At 40.7% G+C, this 18,528-nt stretch overlaps 1 protein-coding gene across 4 annotated transcripts in view; it reads left to right on the top strand.

Annotated features, from left to right (window-relative positions):
- The window catches only part of NRP1 (neuropilin 1), a 139,371-nt gene that overhangs the window by 54,498 nt on the left and 66,345 nt on the right, over nt 1-18,528 (top strand). For all 4 annotated transcript variants that reach the window (XM_047739424.1, XM_047739426.1, XM_047739427.1 and 1 more), the window contains 4 exons: nt 2,917-3,098; nt 9,299-9,526; nt 15,564-15,719; nt 17,487-17,653. In XM_047739424.1, the coding sequence (XP_047595380.1) occupies nt 2,917-3,098; nt 9,299-9,526; nt 15,564-15,719; nt 17,487-17,653 (733 nt within the window). The remainder of the gene's footprint in view (nt 1-2,916; nt 3,099-9,298; nt 9,527-15,563; nt 15,720-17,486; nt 17,654-18,528) is intronic.

The raw sequence follows: 18,528 nt of genomic DNA, 5'->3' as shown, positions 1-18,528 counted from the left end.
GGTGGTGCCCTGTGGACTCAGACGGGGCTCCTTGGAACCTGGAGGATTCACTTTCTGGAGCCGGGCTCCGAACAGACAGAGGCATCCACTAGCTGACCCCAGTGTCTCCAGCTTTGGTGCGTCCGATCCCCTAGACACAACTCCCAGCTCTCCTTCCGGCAGCCATGACGTGTAGGTTCAGAATGAGAGGCACACACGTGCCCCTGTGGTCACCTGTGTAGGTCCCGCCATCGTGACGGGGGATTGTGACATTCCAAGAAACGCACTGTTTGCCACACTGGAGCAGTAACAGAGCAATGTGCAGCAGGCTGGGCGAGCGAAATTTGCAAACTCAGGATCCTGGGCCTCAGGCCAAGGCAGGCTGGGTGCGTTGCTGTGGTGACACATTTAGTCTCTAGGGAGGGATGCTGGCACACCGGCTGCATTCCTGGCACCATGTTTGCCAGCAAGAAACTTATGGAGAGGAACTGGTATCAACTCCAGAGGGAGATGCAAGCTGCTTTCTTAACTTCCTTGGCACCACCAACCTTTGCAACTTGTGCACATAAACCCTCCTGAATATTTACATGAACTGCTATTTGTGACACTCTTTGGGGCCCTGTTGGATGGTGCTTTGAAGGGAAGTGCTAAAACGATAGCAGCATTCCAGTTTATAAATGTAACTATTGTATCCCTGAATAATTCAATCTCCTAAAATTGGCACTTAACGATGCAATGACTTATCTCTTGCTGGGAGGGGATTCTAATCCCGCTCCTCCTTTTAAAAATAGCTTTTCCTGTTGCCAAGAGGAGAGCCTGGTATTTACTATTAGAAGATATGTGAATTAAAATACCAGCTTCTTTCCCTGTAGCAACTCACTAGCCCTATATTGGCTGAGCTGTCTCCTACCTGGGAGAAAAGGCTCCTCCCAGAAGCAACCTGAGTTCTTAGGAAAGCCTGACCCATCTCTCTTACTGGATCCTGGGAAGCAAAATGCCCTTGGAGTTGGCCTCTTAGTATTCAGACCATGTCAAGATTCAAGTAAAAAGCATCGTGACCAGGCCCAACATAGCCCAACAGTTCAAATCACAGTTAAATTATAAGCAAGCATGGGGCAAAGCTTGCAAATCTGTCTAGTCAATGAAGCAGTAGAGATAAAAGGAATTACTACATAAATGCCAACATGGAGGCTTTAATGAATACAGAGATGGTGTTCTTTCCAGACTTTTCCAGACTGCCCCCCCCATCAGCTGTAAAAGGCTCTCAAAAATTTTGAACCTAATGCTTTCTTCCTCCTCCTCCTCCACTTTTTCCTCTCCTCCTCCTGCTTCATCTTTTAACATGCAAAACATCTCCCAAAGTATTGGGAACCAAACAGTTCCTCTGTGTAGGTCCATAGGCTTGCCAAGGGACGGTGACGCTAGCCGGCCAGTGATTACTACTGGAAACATCAGAGGCAGCAAAGGAAATGCAGTTAATACAATAATTCACATATGTTAATGTTTAGTTCCATCAATGTCAGCTTTCTTTTCTTCTTGATATACACAAAGCTGGCACACAATTTTAACTGATGAGGTAATGTCATTTTTAATTTAGAGAGCCTTAAGCTGTCCACTCTCACTAGTGATATCATCTTTGCCGTTCTCTCGGGAGATTTTATGTAAACATAAGTAATGTGTCCTGGACAGTTTGAAAAGGGATTGTTAAAGATGACATTGGTCATCAGGAAGATTTCCCCCACTTTGATCTCTTTTAAATTGCCAGATATAGTTTATATTGCTGCCATATTTTAGCCCTTCCTGAAATTAATATATCCCAGGACTTTTGAACCAAGTTAAACACAGAAATAAAACGAAGGTTTGAAATGAATGGATTGTAATGTTTTCATGTCAGGGCTGGAAGAAAAACGGAAGACAGCTCAGGTTCTCTGGCTCCTAGGTGACTCGGTAAATAACAGGAGAGGGAAGGGAAAGACGCTGAGAAATGGGTAACACCAAGCAAATAAGAATCTCTCTATTTTCCAGAAGGATGCTAGTCTATTGGAGACAGCTCCCTTTTGGAAACAAATAAAAAAATGTGTTAACTCAGTGCAGTGTTTAGAATAATATTTTATCACAACTTCCTTTACCATTTGTCTCCTCGAGGTATTGTTATTCAGCCTGAATGTGTTTTTTTTTTTCTTTAATCACATCGCTTTGGTGACTCCAAGTGTGCCACATTTCCTTTCCAAACAACAGTGTTCCTTTAAAGATTCAGGCTGGTGGGTGTAAACAAAGTAACTTTCCATGTTTAAATAAGCGTTTTTCTTCCGAGAGATGATGTTCTGCAATTCCAGATAGTCTTGGTGCTGATGATCTCTGTCTTAACCACTGTGGGTACTGAGAGAGGTTTTTTCCCCTAAGAGGTCTGGAGTTTGGTAGAATTGAGTTAAATCGTAAAGAATCTGTTTATTATTCTGTGGCCATATGTTTAGAGGGTCGCTCACAGAAATCAAAGTATTGTTCATGGAAAGCTCCAGCCAAGGAGACATTTTGAATTCATAAAAGAACTTCACAGTTTGAAAAGAATGAATAGCATTATATATTGACACCCCACCACCATAGACAAAGGAACACAATTTAATACTAGAGAATTGTGCTCGTGAGATTTTTCTTTTTCTTGTTAATTGGTTACTTAAAGTGACATTGTCTGCAAGTATAATGGACACCATTATTCTTAATAGTTCTGTGTTGCCAGATGATGTACACAGACATGATGTAGTCCATTTCAATTATTTCATTTTGCTGAATTTTTCTCCCTCCATGAAACACAGTGGTGCATGCAGATAGCACTGTTTTCCTGACAGACTGTGCTGCATAGGGCTGCCTTCTAAATCACTCGAAATTACGAGGGCATTTCTCGCTAACCTCTTCTTTTCTTCCGTATTTTGGTGCTAGGTATGACTACGTGGAAGTCATCGATGGAGAGAATGAAAATGGACGCTTGTGGGGGAAGTTCTGCGGAAAGATTGCCCCTTCTCCTGTAGTGTCTTCAGGGCCCTTTCTCTTTATCAAATTTGTCTCTGACTATGAGACACATGGCGCTGGATTTTCCATACGTTATGAAATTTTCAAGAGAGGTGAGTGACTTCCCATAGAACAAGTATGGCTCAACGTTCATTCATGTTGTTTGGTTCCATGAAAAACCAAAAGAAAAGAAGACAAGACGTAATGCTTTTATCTTTTTGTGAAAAATCGTGTATGTTCCCACTACAAAACCGTTGGAAAATACTTTACCCAAAGAAAAATTACCCGATGTGTGGAGGAAGTTATGTTTAAATTTAAGTATTTCAGGACTCAAAATTGCATCATTCTAATATGCTGACCAGTGTTTATAAGACATATGTTCTGTAAAACTCTTTTAAGAGCCTTTATTCTTAGCTTGCTTTTTCAAAAGTAAGTCTGATCTGCCCTCGAAGTTTGAGTTCCTTCATTAAAAATGTGTGAGTCCCTTTTACCTTAAAGTCTTGTGCATCCTGTTCCCTTTTTTTTTATTACAAAATTCACAACTGGTATTTTCCAGGAAAAGCAAAGTTGTCCACTATCCTTTGAGTTTTCTAAAGCTATTGAAGGAAGAAGAGCTTTTCTATTAATGTCTGTTAAGAAGAGGAATAGTTGGGGAAAGAAGCTCTTGGAAGAAACCGAACAGTAAAACTTTAAATGTTATTCCCCTTAGGAAATAAAGGTCCTTCTCCCTCTCCAATATAATCACTTAGTCATCTATTCCAATGGTATATATTGAGATAGATAGAACTGACAATTTCTAGCCTCCCAGCCTTAAGAAATTGAATGCATATATCAGTCAATTGATAAATAATGTATCTTTATCTGGATGTCACTGTTTTTCAACAAGAGCTATTAGATTCCTTTAATGTGTTAAATTCAGCTTTCCCTTTTAAGTTGACAGTAATGTGGGGAGTGGGGGACCAATCCAGGGCCAGAGGTTCAAGATCTGAGTATGTTGTCCTAGAATATAGGAGAAAACCTTTTTTAATAGGAAAAAAAATGTAGCCATGCCAATTACAGATTCTCAGCAGTAACTGAGAATTTAAAAAAAAAAAAAAAAAGAGTCATTAAGTTTCTGGGATCATTGGTACAACTTTTTAAAATTTCAAAGAAATCTGGCACTGTCCCCACATAAGTATGGAGAGAGGGAGACAACTTTCTTCAAAAATTTATATAAGCATATACTTAGAAAACCTATAGCATAAGTAATAGTCTATATACAACATCAGTATATACAGCTGATTACGTATGTACTTATTTTCTTGTGTGGAAAGCTGCTGGACCTGTTCTCTAAATCATATTGTACATGTATGCATATGTACACACACATATTGTACTTGTATGCATATGTACATACACACATATAAACAGGTCTACATTTGCTTGCTTACCTGCCTATGGCACTATCAAAGAAAACATGGGGTTAGAAAAGAGTTGAGGAGTAGCCTTTGATTTGCACTGCTTCTCAAAGATCTGAAGATGGTTGAAAAAGAGAGTGAGAGCTCGGTAACTAAGTCATTAAGAATTCTTCTTCATTCCAAATGAACTCAGCTCCCTACACTTCCATTCCCCGGAGGTACTGTCCTTTCCCTGCCCTGATCTCCAACACCACCCTTGAGACTTGAAGCCTTAATTCTTCTCTCTCTTCATTTCCCTACATTCAATGTGGCTTCTAGTTCTTTTGAATTTGTATCCACAAGTCTCCAAAAGTCATGCTGCCTTTTTGCGTCCACAGCCACTAACTGAATCGGCCCAATTTGGGTTCTCCCTATGTTTTCTTATCCTACACACAACTTCTCGAATGGTCATCAAGCCATTGACCCTGAGGTGCCTTTGGCAGCTGTCCATCACCCATGGGGTCAAGCTTCAATATCCCATTGGGTCAAGCTCAAGGCTTGACATCAAGTGTTCCCGACCTTCTCCAGCCTCACCTCGCTCAGATCCACACTCGGCTTCCTGCCCAAGGACAGTGTGCTGGGTTAAGTCCAACAGACTAAATGCGAAGTTAATTCTGCCTTTGACTATCTTCGTGAATGTTCTGAGCCTCAGAATCCTCATCTGGTAAATGGATAATAGCGTCCAGGACTGACTTGTGGGGAAGACCGGTTGAAATGCAAACATGGGAAACATGGAGCCTGTGCCCGTCACCAAAAATGTCTTCAGTAAACACGAGCCATGACGACACTCATGGATATGGCTTGTGCTATCAGATTACAGAGCCCTTGCTCCTTAACCTCCACGGAAACCTGGCTCTAAACTTATTCTTGTCGGGAAGCTTTTTCTAATTCTTCTACTTTTTTTTCCTACGTGTATACCCGACTTGTTCCCTACACATGCGTACAATACACACATACAATACACACATATGCATACCATACACACACACACACACACACAGAGATGTGTTTTACTAACCATTATGTTTCTCCTTAATATTTTCAAATTTGTTCATGTGTGCATAGTTCATTTTCCAACCAGATTGGTACCACCTGAAAAATGCAAAGAAAATATCTTACCCCCTCCCACCTCACTGTACATACTGCATTCTTACAGGGGCTCCACAGGAAGTCATTAGCTAATACAGTACACTAATGCATACATATACTAGTTCTTGGACATTTTTTTTCCCTAAAAAGCCATTTAATGATATTATAGAATCCATGAATCTCCTTTAAAAAAAATACCACTTCTTTCAGAGTACAGCAATTTCAATTTTCCTCAAAACACATACATTATACTAATCATAGTTGAACCAATAAATGAGACTTTCACCAGTTGACCTTGAGGTTTTCTGGCAATAGATTACAGTTCTAAGAAAACTTTAGGCCATTCCTGGCATCCCTAAGGTTGCATTTCTAGAAGACCACCTTTGCCTGACAGTCAGCAAAGCCCATCCCCTCCTCTTCCCATGCCTTCTGGAGACACCCTGGACACACTGCTTTTCTCCCCAGGTTCCCCACTTTCCCCTCGTCCATGTCTTTTCCTAGATGCTGAAAGCTATGGCCACCCCCCTAAAATTATTCCCACTCACCAAAAAAATTTCTCCAGGAAACTCATGCTTCCCTACCTATCACTCTTCCCCTGTCCTTCCCTTGGCCTGAGTCATCCAGGCTCAACGGCTGGAAGAAGCTGGAGACATTTTCTGTGGGTTTCTATGTGGGGAAGGCACATTTATTGAAAGTGAGATTGGGGGCACCTGGGTGGCTCAGTGGGTTAAGCCACTGCCTTCGGCTCAGGTCATGATCTCAGGGTCCTGGGATCGAGCCCTACATCAGGCTCTCTGCTCAGCGGGGAGCCTGCTTCCCCCTGCCTCTCTGCCTACTTGTGATCTCTCTCTCTTTCTCTCTCTCTGTCAAATAAATAAATAAAATCTTTTTAAAAAAAAATTTAAAAAAAAATAAAAAAATAAAAAAATAAAGAAAGTGAGATTGGTCACTTCATATATTATTTGGTTTAGAGTCTGCATATTTAATAATAATAATTAATAATAATTATTAATAATAATAGGCACATTTATTGAAAGCGAGATTGGTCACTTCATATATTATTTGGTTTAGAGTCTGCATATTTAATAATATATTTAACAATGGGGCATGGCCTTCTTACAGCACAAGGTCCCCTAAGTCTTACGAATAACCTTGAAAGCACAGTGTTCAAGGGCTGTCAAGGCCAAGTGTGCTCCTCTCACACCAGCACCTTGCTCACTCGTAGGCACACGGGGCTGCTCGCCCTCCCTCCTGTTTACTGCTTGTGTACACTCTGCAGTATTCCTTAACCCACACCACTGCCTTGATCCTCTTTGGGAAGTGCTTCCTCAACAGTGGCAAACCTACACAACAGTGAACAAGAAAAATGTTAACACGAATCTTGATGTTTACAGGAGGAAGCAGGAAATTATAGAATCTCTTTGAGCTTGAAGGGCTTTTTTTCCCCAAATCCCAAAGCCCACCTCCCATTTGTTATTCACAGAATCTGAGGACCAGGAATGTTAGGAGGCCACCTAAGGTTACACAGCAGGTTAGCAGTAGAGGTTGGACTAGAACTCAGATCTGGGGCTCAATCCAGTTCTCTTCCACTACCCCCATAGAATTTCTCCAATTTTTGTTGCATACCTGGCTAGTTTCCGTGAAGGTGTTGAAATTTATTTGATTTTGAAAATATGCCCTTGGGGTGCCTGGGTGGCTCACTTGGTTGAGGATCTGCCTTCAGCTCAGGTCATAATCCCAGGGTCCTGGGATCAAGACCCGAGTCAGGCTCCCTGCTCGGTGAGAAGCCTGCTTCATCCTCTCCCTCTACCCAATGCTCACCCTGCTTATGCACTCTCTCTCTGTCTCTCTGACAAATAAATACATAAAATCTTTTTTTTTTAAAAAAGTATGCCCTTAATTCCTATCATTTTTTTTCCTCTCATTAAATTTTGATCTCACCTAGGCAACTTTATCTTTTTAAAAAGGAGAAAATATTAGTACTGAATTAAAGCCTGCTGTCAGTTTGCCTTACAAGGGCCTAGCCAAAGCATTATTTTTGCCCCAGGCAGGAAGCTGGAGGTCTCCAGGGTCATTGTTCCTAAATAAAAGGGCTTCCAGTATCATAAATCTATTATTTCAAATGGCTGATTTGCACTAGCATAGTCACTGTCATTTTAGAAGCAAGCCTCTCACTTAGAAATATTATAAACAGTACAGCACATTTCATAATCTTCTCACCTGTAACTGACATGGTAAAATGCCACATATTAGTAACCTTAACTAGAATCAGATAAATAAGTATCTTCAGCCATCATGGCGAAGGGTGAGCCACAACTGAGAAGGCTTTCAGAGGCATTTTAAACCAGTCAGACCTCTACAGGCCGGGTTTATTGTGCACAGCTAATAAGTTTTATTCTTCTGCATGTCTAGTACCATAGACATCTAATATGTACATGGGGAGCAAGCAATTGATTTGTTTACTCAAAAGGCTGCCAGATACACAGAGTTGGAGATTCAGAGTACCAACCCTAGACACTAAAAATAGAGATCTGCTATTTAAATTTAATCTGTATTGATGACTACACTGTTGCCTCTAGGACTTGGCTCTGTGGGAGAATATTTAGTTAAGAACATTCTCAACAAACCTCCTTATTTAGAGCTGAACCCATGCATGCCATCACGGGACGCCCCTCAGTGAGACAATGGCCCAGGAGAAGAATGGTTGAACTTAACTTTCCCCCAGGTTGGATCTTGAGGTTCGAAAGGGTCAAGTCATCTCCGATTCCAGGAGAGTCTTAAGATCTCTTTGGAAAATCATGCCAGTGGTGGCAGTGATAAGGGGCCAAGCTGATGGGCTCACATTCTTGCAGATGGGCCATTTCCAATGGTGGTTAATACCATCCCATGTGGTCCTGGCTGCCGTGAATTGAAATTGTGGTCATCCGTATGGTCAAAAGGTCAACTTGCAATACATTTGTGTATGAACTTGACCAATGTAAATTACAAATTAGCATAATTTGTAAAGTATTGATAACACTGACTAGTCATTGAAATTATACTCTATAAATGTGTGCATTACACACCCACACATATATGTTAAAAAATAATTTTAGAATGACACTGTATCTGCTACTTTGGAGAAGGCAACGATGTCAACATTGATATCAAGTGACTTCTAGCAACATGGCCTGTAATCACAGTTTATCGTGCCCTCACTAACAGCCACACTTTACCACCACACCTGTGTCAACATCACTCAGAATGAGTCACTCACCCTGGGTACATGTACGAATTACCTTTCACATTTAGTTTGTCAAAGAGGCATAGGTCACATCTGGCAGAGTTACTGAGTCACTGGTGTAGGAATCTGAAACCCAAACTCCCTCCACTGAATTCTCTCCCTCGCCTTTGTAAATGTTCTATTTCACCAATAAAGGGCTGTCAGCCTCAAGATTTAAAGATTTAAGCTTGAAGGGGCTATAATTATTTCTCTAGGGCTCTGTCGAGATTTCTGTAGCTTATTCATTGTTCCCACATGATTTTATATTTGTCATTTTTTTTCTCTGCAACAGCAGAAGTTTTTAAATTGCTTCACACAAATGGAAAACTAAGGGGAATGCAATAAATCTGAACTTGAGTTTCCATACTTATCACTCCTATGAAAAGGCTGAGTAATGAATGATTAGGACAGTGATTGTAATGGTGAGCTTTTATTAGAAATATATGTTGCCTTTGCTCAGGTTATTTCTTGATGAAGTCGTGTGAGTGGGATTTTTACTTTGCTCCTTCTTTTCTTTTACTCCCAGGTCCTGAATGTTCCCAGAATTACACAGCATCTAGTGGAGTGATAAAGTCCCCCGGATTCCCTGAAAAATATCCCAATGGCCTTGAATGCACTTATATTATCTTTGCACCAAAGATGTCAGAGATTATCCTGGAATTTGAAAGCTTTGACCTGGAGCTCGACTCAAATCCTCCCGGGGGAATGTTCTGTCGCTATGACCGGCTAGAAATCTGGGACGGATTCCCTGATGGTAAGAAGGGCAGGAAGCATCCCAAAAAAAGGAAGAATCTGGGGGAAGGGCCCTTGGACACTTTTACAAGTGTCATGATACATGCAACATTTTTTTAAAAAAATAGCTCAAAAGGAGGAGGGAAAACAAACCAAAATGGTAAGTCTCTTTATGCAAAGCAGCAATGAAACATTTCAGTTCAAAAGACCGTAATTATCTTGTTCAGTTTCTTCATTTTATAGACAAGGAAACTGAGGATGAAAGATTATACATGGTCTTATGGCCTCTTTTTTTTTTTTTTTTTTTTTTGGTGGTAGAATTGGGACCAACACATGGTTTTCCTGACTAAAGTATTTTGCTCCTTTCATTGACCTGCCTACTGGTCATTAATTCATAGACCCTAAGAGAGCAATTAAGTCAAACCATTCACTTTACAAATGCAGAGATTAAGGACCAGAAGGTTAAGTACTCGATACAATTTTAAGGATGAAATGTGCATCTATTATGCAGTTACCAAAAATTTAGAAACTTAGAAAAGGAATGAGAATGTTTGGACATTCCTAATCTGGGGGCAGGGGAGGGGCATTGCTAATTTAGAGAGATTCCTTGTCTGCTCTGAGGCAATTTTTATCTTTGGCAATTTGAATCACCTCAAAACATCCTCTATCTACACTGATTTTATCATCTAAATTCATCCTACATTTAAAAAATATTGACTGAACACCTACCATGTACCAGGCACTGGTCTGGCCACTTGCTAAATATAACAGTCAAAGATGGCTGCCCTCTCTAAGCTTCAGTCCTGCCAGGGAGAATGAGACAATAAACAATACACACTCTAGATGAATGACTTATGTGGTTAGGATGTCAAAAGGTGAGAAGTTCTATAAACAACAACAACAACAAAAATGGAAAGAAAGAAAAAGAAGAGGAGAGCAAAAGCATGAAAAGAGCTAGGGTTAGGAAGAGGGATGTGTATGTTGAAATTTTAAGTAAGGTGGTCAGGGTCAGCCTTAATACAAAAATGACATTTTAGCAAAGATTTGAAGGAGAGGGTGGGTAGCCATGTGAACAGCTAAATGAAAGTTTTCCATGTCAATCCTTGTGAATTAGGAGGTGCATGGCAAAAATACACACCCAAATCCTGAACAGAGGGAGATAATATCAAATAATTTGTTGCAGCTGCATTGCTTGTCTTGTGTTTAGTCTGGTTTAATATTGAGATTTCTCTAGAGAACACACTCCACACAGATCAGAAAGGGCAGGCTAGAAGTTCTTACAAGTCATGCAGTTAGAGATATATAACCATCTATAAAATAAAGCCAGATATTATGATCAGGCAGGAGGAAGGAATATTTAAATAAATATTAAATTGTAAATGAAGGGCAAGTATCACATGAAAGAGATTGCCTTTGCCTTTGAAATGACATTAAAATTATCAGTGTAATTCAATGTAGCTGTGTTCCTCAACAGTAAACAGCAATGGAGATAAACTGGGTTTAGGGAACGCTTATATTGTCATTGGGGTAAACGGGTGAGCTATCATTGGTTTAGTTTTTTCTTTGGTCTATTACTATATAAATAGGGTTATGATGATCTTATCGAAACTCCTTCATTAAGTAATGAGATTTGCCCAAACAGAGTGCTGATTGATTTCCAAGTAGTCAATCCGATAATTAGGAAAACAATATTATAATAGTATTGTAATAATAGTTGGAACATTTAATAATGGGTTTATTTGTTCACAACTCAAATTTGCAGCCTTCCTTTCCAGAACTTACATTTAAATTGACATCTGAAAAGGAGGTCCAATCAACCAACTATTTTAGAATACTTTCAGAAAGAAGCACATTGTTATTAGTGTCAAGGGTTTCTTAAAGTAGTAATTTTCTGGCTCTAGAAAATCACTGAGTTGAAGCGAGAAACAATTAACAATAAGAGTTATCAGCCCTGCAATTCACTCATGTTTGAAACTATGGTGCACTTGACTTACTCCCAGAGAAAACTGGCCTTGGAATGTGAAAACTGTATATTTGTTAAAAGTTAACTGGGTTCGTCCAGCCTACTCTAAAGTAACAGCTCTCTCCTTTTTAGGCAAAATGGCAGACGGTCCCTCCTGGGTTTCTCATCAGTGGCACTAGAGACATTTTTGTCATACTAGTTCAACACAGTTCCTTGCCAGCAAAATTGCTTTTATTCTTTGATTCCCCTTCTAAAAACAACAACCAGGAGGTGCTGAAGGCTGTAAACCATCACGTGATTTTAGGTTGCATTTTATCATACACAATGCATGAGAGGACTAAGTAATTGAAAGCTACCCATTGATTTAGACTGACTTTGAAGAAAAGCGATTTACTCCAGAACTCAGAATCTGAGACACACATGGGGTGAATCACACATCCCCATGGATTGGTCTCGGAAGCTCCACGGATGACAGCTCACAGGTAGAGACTCTGAAGTGACTGATGGAAGTTCGCATATGGTTTGTGAGCCAGGAGCTGAGCGTGCCACCCTGGTGGGTGTCACAAGTGTTTGTGCTGAATCATGGAGCCCAGCGTGAATGCTTAGCTCCCATGGCATGAGCCCACATGAAGTCAGCTCTAGTCTAGGCTGGCCAAGGAACTGGAAATGCAGTTGTTACCTACATTCCAAAAATTATCAACTGTTTGAGGAATAGGTTTCATGAAAACTAGATTGAGCTCTGTTTGGTTTTTATTGACTTACTCTTAATATTAAAATTAACCTTCGGAGGTAGAAATAGAAAATAAAAATGATACAAGCATAAAATATACACATTCCAAGATATAAATGACACAAAGGTGCAGATTTTTTTTTTTCTGGGGAAGAGTTGCAAATTCCCAATATCCTCCAATAAAAAGTTTACTATTGTAGAAGAGCACATGGTCTCTTTTATACCTTTATACCTTTTCGAAAAGATTCCCTTTTTTGTTTGGTTATTCAGAATTCCTCATTTTAAAATGAGGAGATTGCTGCCCTTTTTTTTCCACATAGAAAGGAGGCAGAAAGCCAAGTTGTCTGATTCTAAGGTGGGTTATAATTCCTGGAAAGATGAATGGAAAAATACAGAGAACCGGGTACTGCCATTCAGGGTTGCTGGTGTATCTTTTAAACAATACAAACCCCATATCGCCTTCACACTTGAAAAGATACAATCACTGCGGACCTACTGTCCCCACAAGAGATTGCTTGGCACATGTTGCGGGCTTAAATTCTTCAATAATGCAATTTTTGAGTTCTACTGCTGTCTTTGTGACAGTTTCCATTCATCTCCTTGGCCTTTGGGTCTACGATAACGGAAGTAGGAAATCCAATAGCTGTGTTCATGTAAATACACAAATGAGCACACTCAGGAGATAGATAAGAATCCTGCGTGCGCTCCTGCTCAGATCAATATTGCATTAGCTTGCTCGGCTAAGGTCTTGCTGTTGTTCAGGAAAATTCAATACTTCTTTGTCTTATGGTCGAAAAAGCCTTTTCACTCTCGTATCTCGAGGGCTCCTAAAGAGAGTTGTGCACTGCTGTCCGGGGGCAATGTTCTGAAGGACAGAAGGCAGATTTACCCAGCAAGTCTTCAACATTATAAACCAGTGAGTCATGGAGACTCTCTAAATTATGAGTCTGCATTAGACAAGTTCTCTTCTGTTTGCTCTTTCAAAGAGACTCCCCTTCCCCCCTACTTCCCCGGAGGAATGGGGTAGTAGTGGAGGGTGAGAATCTGCAGCTTAAGGGGGGGGGGGGCGCAAGTGCAGCTTTCCTTGTGCACTTGTATTCTTGGAGGGGTCAGTGGCTGTGGGGATCAGAGAATGGCTCCAAGGACTCAGGCTGTAAAAGTTTGCCCACAAATTAAAGAAACAGAAAGTTATGAAGCCACGATAATGGAATTTAAATGAGGAAAAAGAGTGAGATCATATGAATGGACTCTAGGCTTCTCATTAAGATTGCACATCAGAAATGGGATTCTTTTTGTGGAAAGGGAAGACCCGAGTTCATGGCTCTAGCATGATGTTCTCATGCATGTGTCATGGGCAACTTTTGCGTTCCAAAGGGAAGGAAAAAAAGTGTTGGATCCATTCAGGTTGAAGAAAATCTGGCAAACAACTAAGACATGTAGAAGCTGAGGCTCAGACTGAAACTGGAGAGAAACAAAACAGTTTCCTCTCCTGAGATGCTTTCTTTTGCCAACTGGGAAGTCTGATATGACAACATTTTCTTCCCATGATGCAGAGCCACTGTTCGTGACCACGTGGCACCTTGTAGAAAACCGGTATCGATGCCCCTAATGGGCTCTGTCCTTGTTTTCTTCATGACAAAGCAGTCCACACACACACACACACACACACACACACACACACACACACACACACGGTGTTTGGTTGCTGGAGAGGGAGGGGTTACTGTAGGGAAAACTCTTCGAATTCAATCAAATCAATTACTGTGAACGCGTGGAAAAGTTACCAGATATTCAACGTAACCACTCTGCACTAACTCCAGCATGGAAACACTTTGGTTGGTTTTTTGGTGTTTTGATTTTTGTTTTCTTTTGTTTTTAAGTGGGTTGGCCAAGAGCTGGAAACCTGTTGGCCAAGGATCTGAGTACCCTAAAAAGCAGGGTGTTCAGACAAGCCAGCTGCCTACCAGGAGCTCAGAGGGTCCATGTGGCTCCAGGGAGATCAGCTCTTCTGAGGCTCACTTTTTCAATCACATTTGAAGCTTCTCCTAGTCCCCCGTCAACTGCCTTCTGCATCCAAGTTACACACACGGGCCTTGGCACACTGTTTCCCTGCCGGAGGCCCACCCCTCCAGAGAGGGGACCACTCACTGTGCTTCCTTGGACAAAGCAATAACTCTTAGTTGAAATGCAGAGAACCATGGATTTCTTGGAGGAGAAAATGGTCCACACCAGATTGTCCTTCTAAGCCCAAGCCATCTGGTATGTTTTTACCATATGTGCAATTAAAAAAAAAAAAAAAAGCCTAGAAAAAGAGGATTTTTTTTTTTTTCTTTTTTGCCTTACTGTTGATCTGGACAGAGAACTGGAAAGATTCTCTAAGCCCAGAGGGCTTGTGCACTGTCTATAAGGTAACTTACAATTACTAATTACCAAGGTTTATCTAACAGCTCTTCAGTAAAGGGGTGGCCGATCTAAGCCAAACAGCAGTGTGACTTATCAAAATTAATCAGTGTTCCCAATCTTTCACTGTCTTGGGTCCTTCCTCTTTTTCCCCAGCATGCATAATCAAATGGCTGCATTGGGTCATCTTTTGGCCACAGGACACAAATTCAATGCAGTCACCTCTCCTGCGTTTGGGAAAGAAAAAATTGGGAGAAAAGTCAGATGCATTTTCTTTTCATTTGGTTTACAACTTATTGTTATGTATAAATTATTAGAATCTGTAGCTTCTAATTTTTTTTAATTGTTACAATTATTAGTTGGCCTGTAGATAGAGCTCTGAGCAGGATGCGGTACATCATCCTTTTTCCGAGATTGTGATATTCCTCATAATAAGGCTGCAGGACTAAAAGGTGGAATGAGGAAGGACATCGGGACTATTCAGTGCTGGATCAGATTCCTGGTACTGGTCTAGTTCCATGCAGGACCAGTTCCCAGGATCTCCTCCTGCGGTGGGAGAAGTGAGTAAGGCAACTTCAGGAATCTTCATTGATCACAGCCTACCAGGCATCTCGGCCCTGGGCAGTGTGTGCAGTTTGCTCCTGGAGGTGAATGTCAAGGTGCCTCTTGACAGCCCAAATCTCATTCTTTGCCGTTGAGCAAGCATTTCGATTCTGTTCCTGAAAACAGTCCTGCTCAGTGGGGAATGTAGCTACATTTGTGACTGCCCTTCTGAGCACACTTTAAAATCCTCTCCATAAACCTGATCCAGTATGTTCACCACAAAACAATTAACCAGGGAAGACTTGGTTTGGGTAAGAAGACACTTCTGGGTTCTGCGGGGACCCATGTTTACAAAATGGTTATTCTTGCATCTGCTGTGGAACAAAAGCTATTTTAATGTTCTCTGCATTTCTCCCTTTCTAGTTGGCCCTCACATCGGGCGTTACTGTGGACAGAAGACCCCAGGCCGGATCCGTTCCTCATCAGGCATTCTCTCCATGGTTTTTTATACCGATAGCGCAATCGCAAAAGAAGGCTTCTCAGCAAACTACAGTGTCTTGCAGAGTAGTGTCTCAGAAGGTCAGTATTTATTCATCTTGCAAAGCACTGTGGGAAACACTCCATATTCTTCCTCCTCACACCCCTTGTGGCCACAGGAAACACTAAAGAAATATTTGGTGAATTGGAGTGCCTAGTATTGTTTTTCTCTCTTAAATGGTTTTTGTGAACATCAATAGGAAGAACTATTTAGTGTGCCTTCTTAAGAAAATCGTGGATGAGAAGGCTGCTTCTAAGCCTCTGAAATCATGGGAGAAAGTAGGAAACAGCAAAACAGTGACTTGAAACAATGAACTAGAGCCAGACCTCCTGTCTGGTACCTTTGAATATATATTGGGCTGAGAATCATACAGAGACAGGCATCGATCAGAAGTGATAGGAACACATCTGTGGTGGTTTATTGACAGGAAGTCTTACAAGGTAGATACTGACACATGATGGTTTGGGTCATGAAGACCCAGAATGGAAGCCATTTTGTTTTTCTTTCTTATGTGAATAGAAGTGGATATTCGGGTGAAACAAGCATGTTTCAACTTCTGTTCTAACTTTCCTCAAAAGAAAGAGAAGGTAGTATGTTTCACATCTTATTAAAATATGCAATTCAACCAACTCAAATCTTCCTCAAAGCTTATGTGGTGTTCAGCTCTTTCAAGGGCCTAAGGAAAACATCAGAAAAAACAATGAATGTGTGATTCAACATGTCTAGCTGTCAGGTTGGAAAGTAACCTAGTGAAGAGGACAGAGGATGTTTGGAAACCTGTCCTACAGACTAATCTCTTTTTACCAGGAAAATAAAAATGCCAATTAAATTACAAAATCATATTTGTACTTAATTCGATCAATTAATTTACGTATCTCTGTATCTATAAATATATTTGTATTACAAATAACAAACCTAATCTTAAAAGCATGAAACTGGTGAAAGAAAACCTTTTATGCCCTATAACCTGATCTGTTATGACAGAAAATTCAGAAAATGTGAAAGTTTGATTGAGATTTTTCTTGATGGTTGAGAATCTTTCATCCCTAAAACTTTTTTTTTCACTTTATTACTTTAGATTCACATTTTCTAAGGTTGATTATTCATCTCCTTTTATCATATTTCATATCAATGTCATATTTCATTGTTTCACTGAGTATATGAGGCCTAATGGAATACATGATTCATGACTCATAGTCCTCACTGTGAGCATTATTATTTTATGTTGTAAAGCAATGGTCCTCTTTGGGACCATATGATACTGCAGTTTACTTCTGACGGGTACTCCCATGTTTTAATGATATAAACTAGGGGCAGGAGGCATGAGAAAGAAGGGAGTCAAGGAGAGGTGACCTGGGTGTCAAATAGAAGGAATCTGAAAAACAGAGTTAAGATCTGCTGTCCACCTAATATGGATTATAACAGACATAAAGTTTTTTGTCATTTTATTAGATATTGAAAGAATTAGTAAAATTTTATTAATATAGCTTCTATATTAAACTTTGAAAGTAACTAAAAATTCCCATCATTTCCTAATAAATTTCTGATGGTATTTCTGTCAAGCTAGATCCAGTGAGGAAAATAATCACTATGAGATCTTCATAGCCTTGCTTTTAAAAATTATTACCATTATTACAATTACTGTCACATACCAGTGCTGCATCCCAGTAAGTCCCTCACTGTCATCTTCTGTAAGATACTCTGTGAACATCAAAATGAGTGTTTTCATCTGCCAAGTTATAAAAAGAAATATGCATCTCGGGTCCCTTTTGTTTTGATGACTTCCGGCCCTTTTTCTTCCCCTTCAGATTTCAAATGTATGGAAGCTCTGGGCATGGAATCAGGGGAGATTCATTCTGACCAAATCACAGCTTCTTCCCAGTATAGCACCAACTGGTCTGCGGAACGCTCCCGCCTCAACTACCCCGAGAACGGGTGGACTCCTGGGGAAGATTCCTACAAAGAGTGGATTCAGGTACGTGGCACTAGACTCAGCACACACAGGGTTGAACATTTAGGTTATCTAGAAAGGTTGTTGACCTAAAGCAGCACCATTCCAAACACCTTCAAATGGAACAGTGGGTACCCAGTGTACGCATTCTGCAGAATCATCCCGTCACCACAATCGGGGAGAAGCAGGCCTGGTGGATGTCCCCGAAGATGCATTTATTTTCGCAGATACTTACATACAAGTCTTCAGAGAATTTGAGCACAGATGTCTCACTTTGGTAACAACTAAAAGATCTGATTTTTCCCCACAACTACACATTTCTATTCATACGCTTCCTCTGTCAACAGATTTTTATTTCCTTGATGAAATACATTAGTTCTGGCCGACCTGCATGAAGTAATTGCATCTAAGTATGAGGCTTCTTATTTGTTTGTTTGTTCTGAGAAGAAGAAGGAAGAAAGGGGTTGAGGCTTACTTTTCCTACAGGTACACATAATACATGCCCAAGGAAGCAGTCTTTGCGGATTCTGTATATACACAGATATGTATGAAATGAACACATTTGTATCCTTATTATGATGTTGCTTCTGCTGTGCTCTCTTTGCCCTAGCACTCCCTTCCCTGCCCTTGTCTTGCATTCCCCGGGACTCTCCTCCCCTGCACCACGTCTCCCCTGCCCCCCCACTCATCCCTGGCACCACTCCTAATGCCTCAGCTTGTCCAGCCTTGATGTCTGGATACTCCCACCCACGGCCTGACGCTCATGTTCTTGACTTTTCCACCCACTGTCAAATGAAACATCCCTATCTGGCTGTGGGGGTTAAACTGTGGGCAAATTAGACAGAGTTATTTGCTGAAGGATCCAGGCTTTCTTTTCAGAGAGTAGGCAAAGCTTGTCT

The sequence above is a fragment of the Lutra lutra genome, chromosome 8, assembly GCF_902655055.1.
Source record: "Lutra lutra chromosome 8, mLutLut1.2, whole genome shotgun sequence".
NCBI classification, from domain to species: Eukaryota; Metazoa; Chordata; class Mammalia; order Carnivora; family Mustelidae; genus Lutra; species Lutra lutra.
This window is presented reverse-complemented; position numbering and strand designations above follow the sequence as displayed.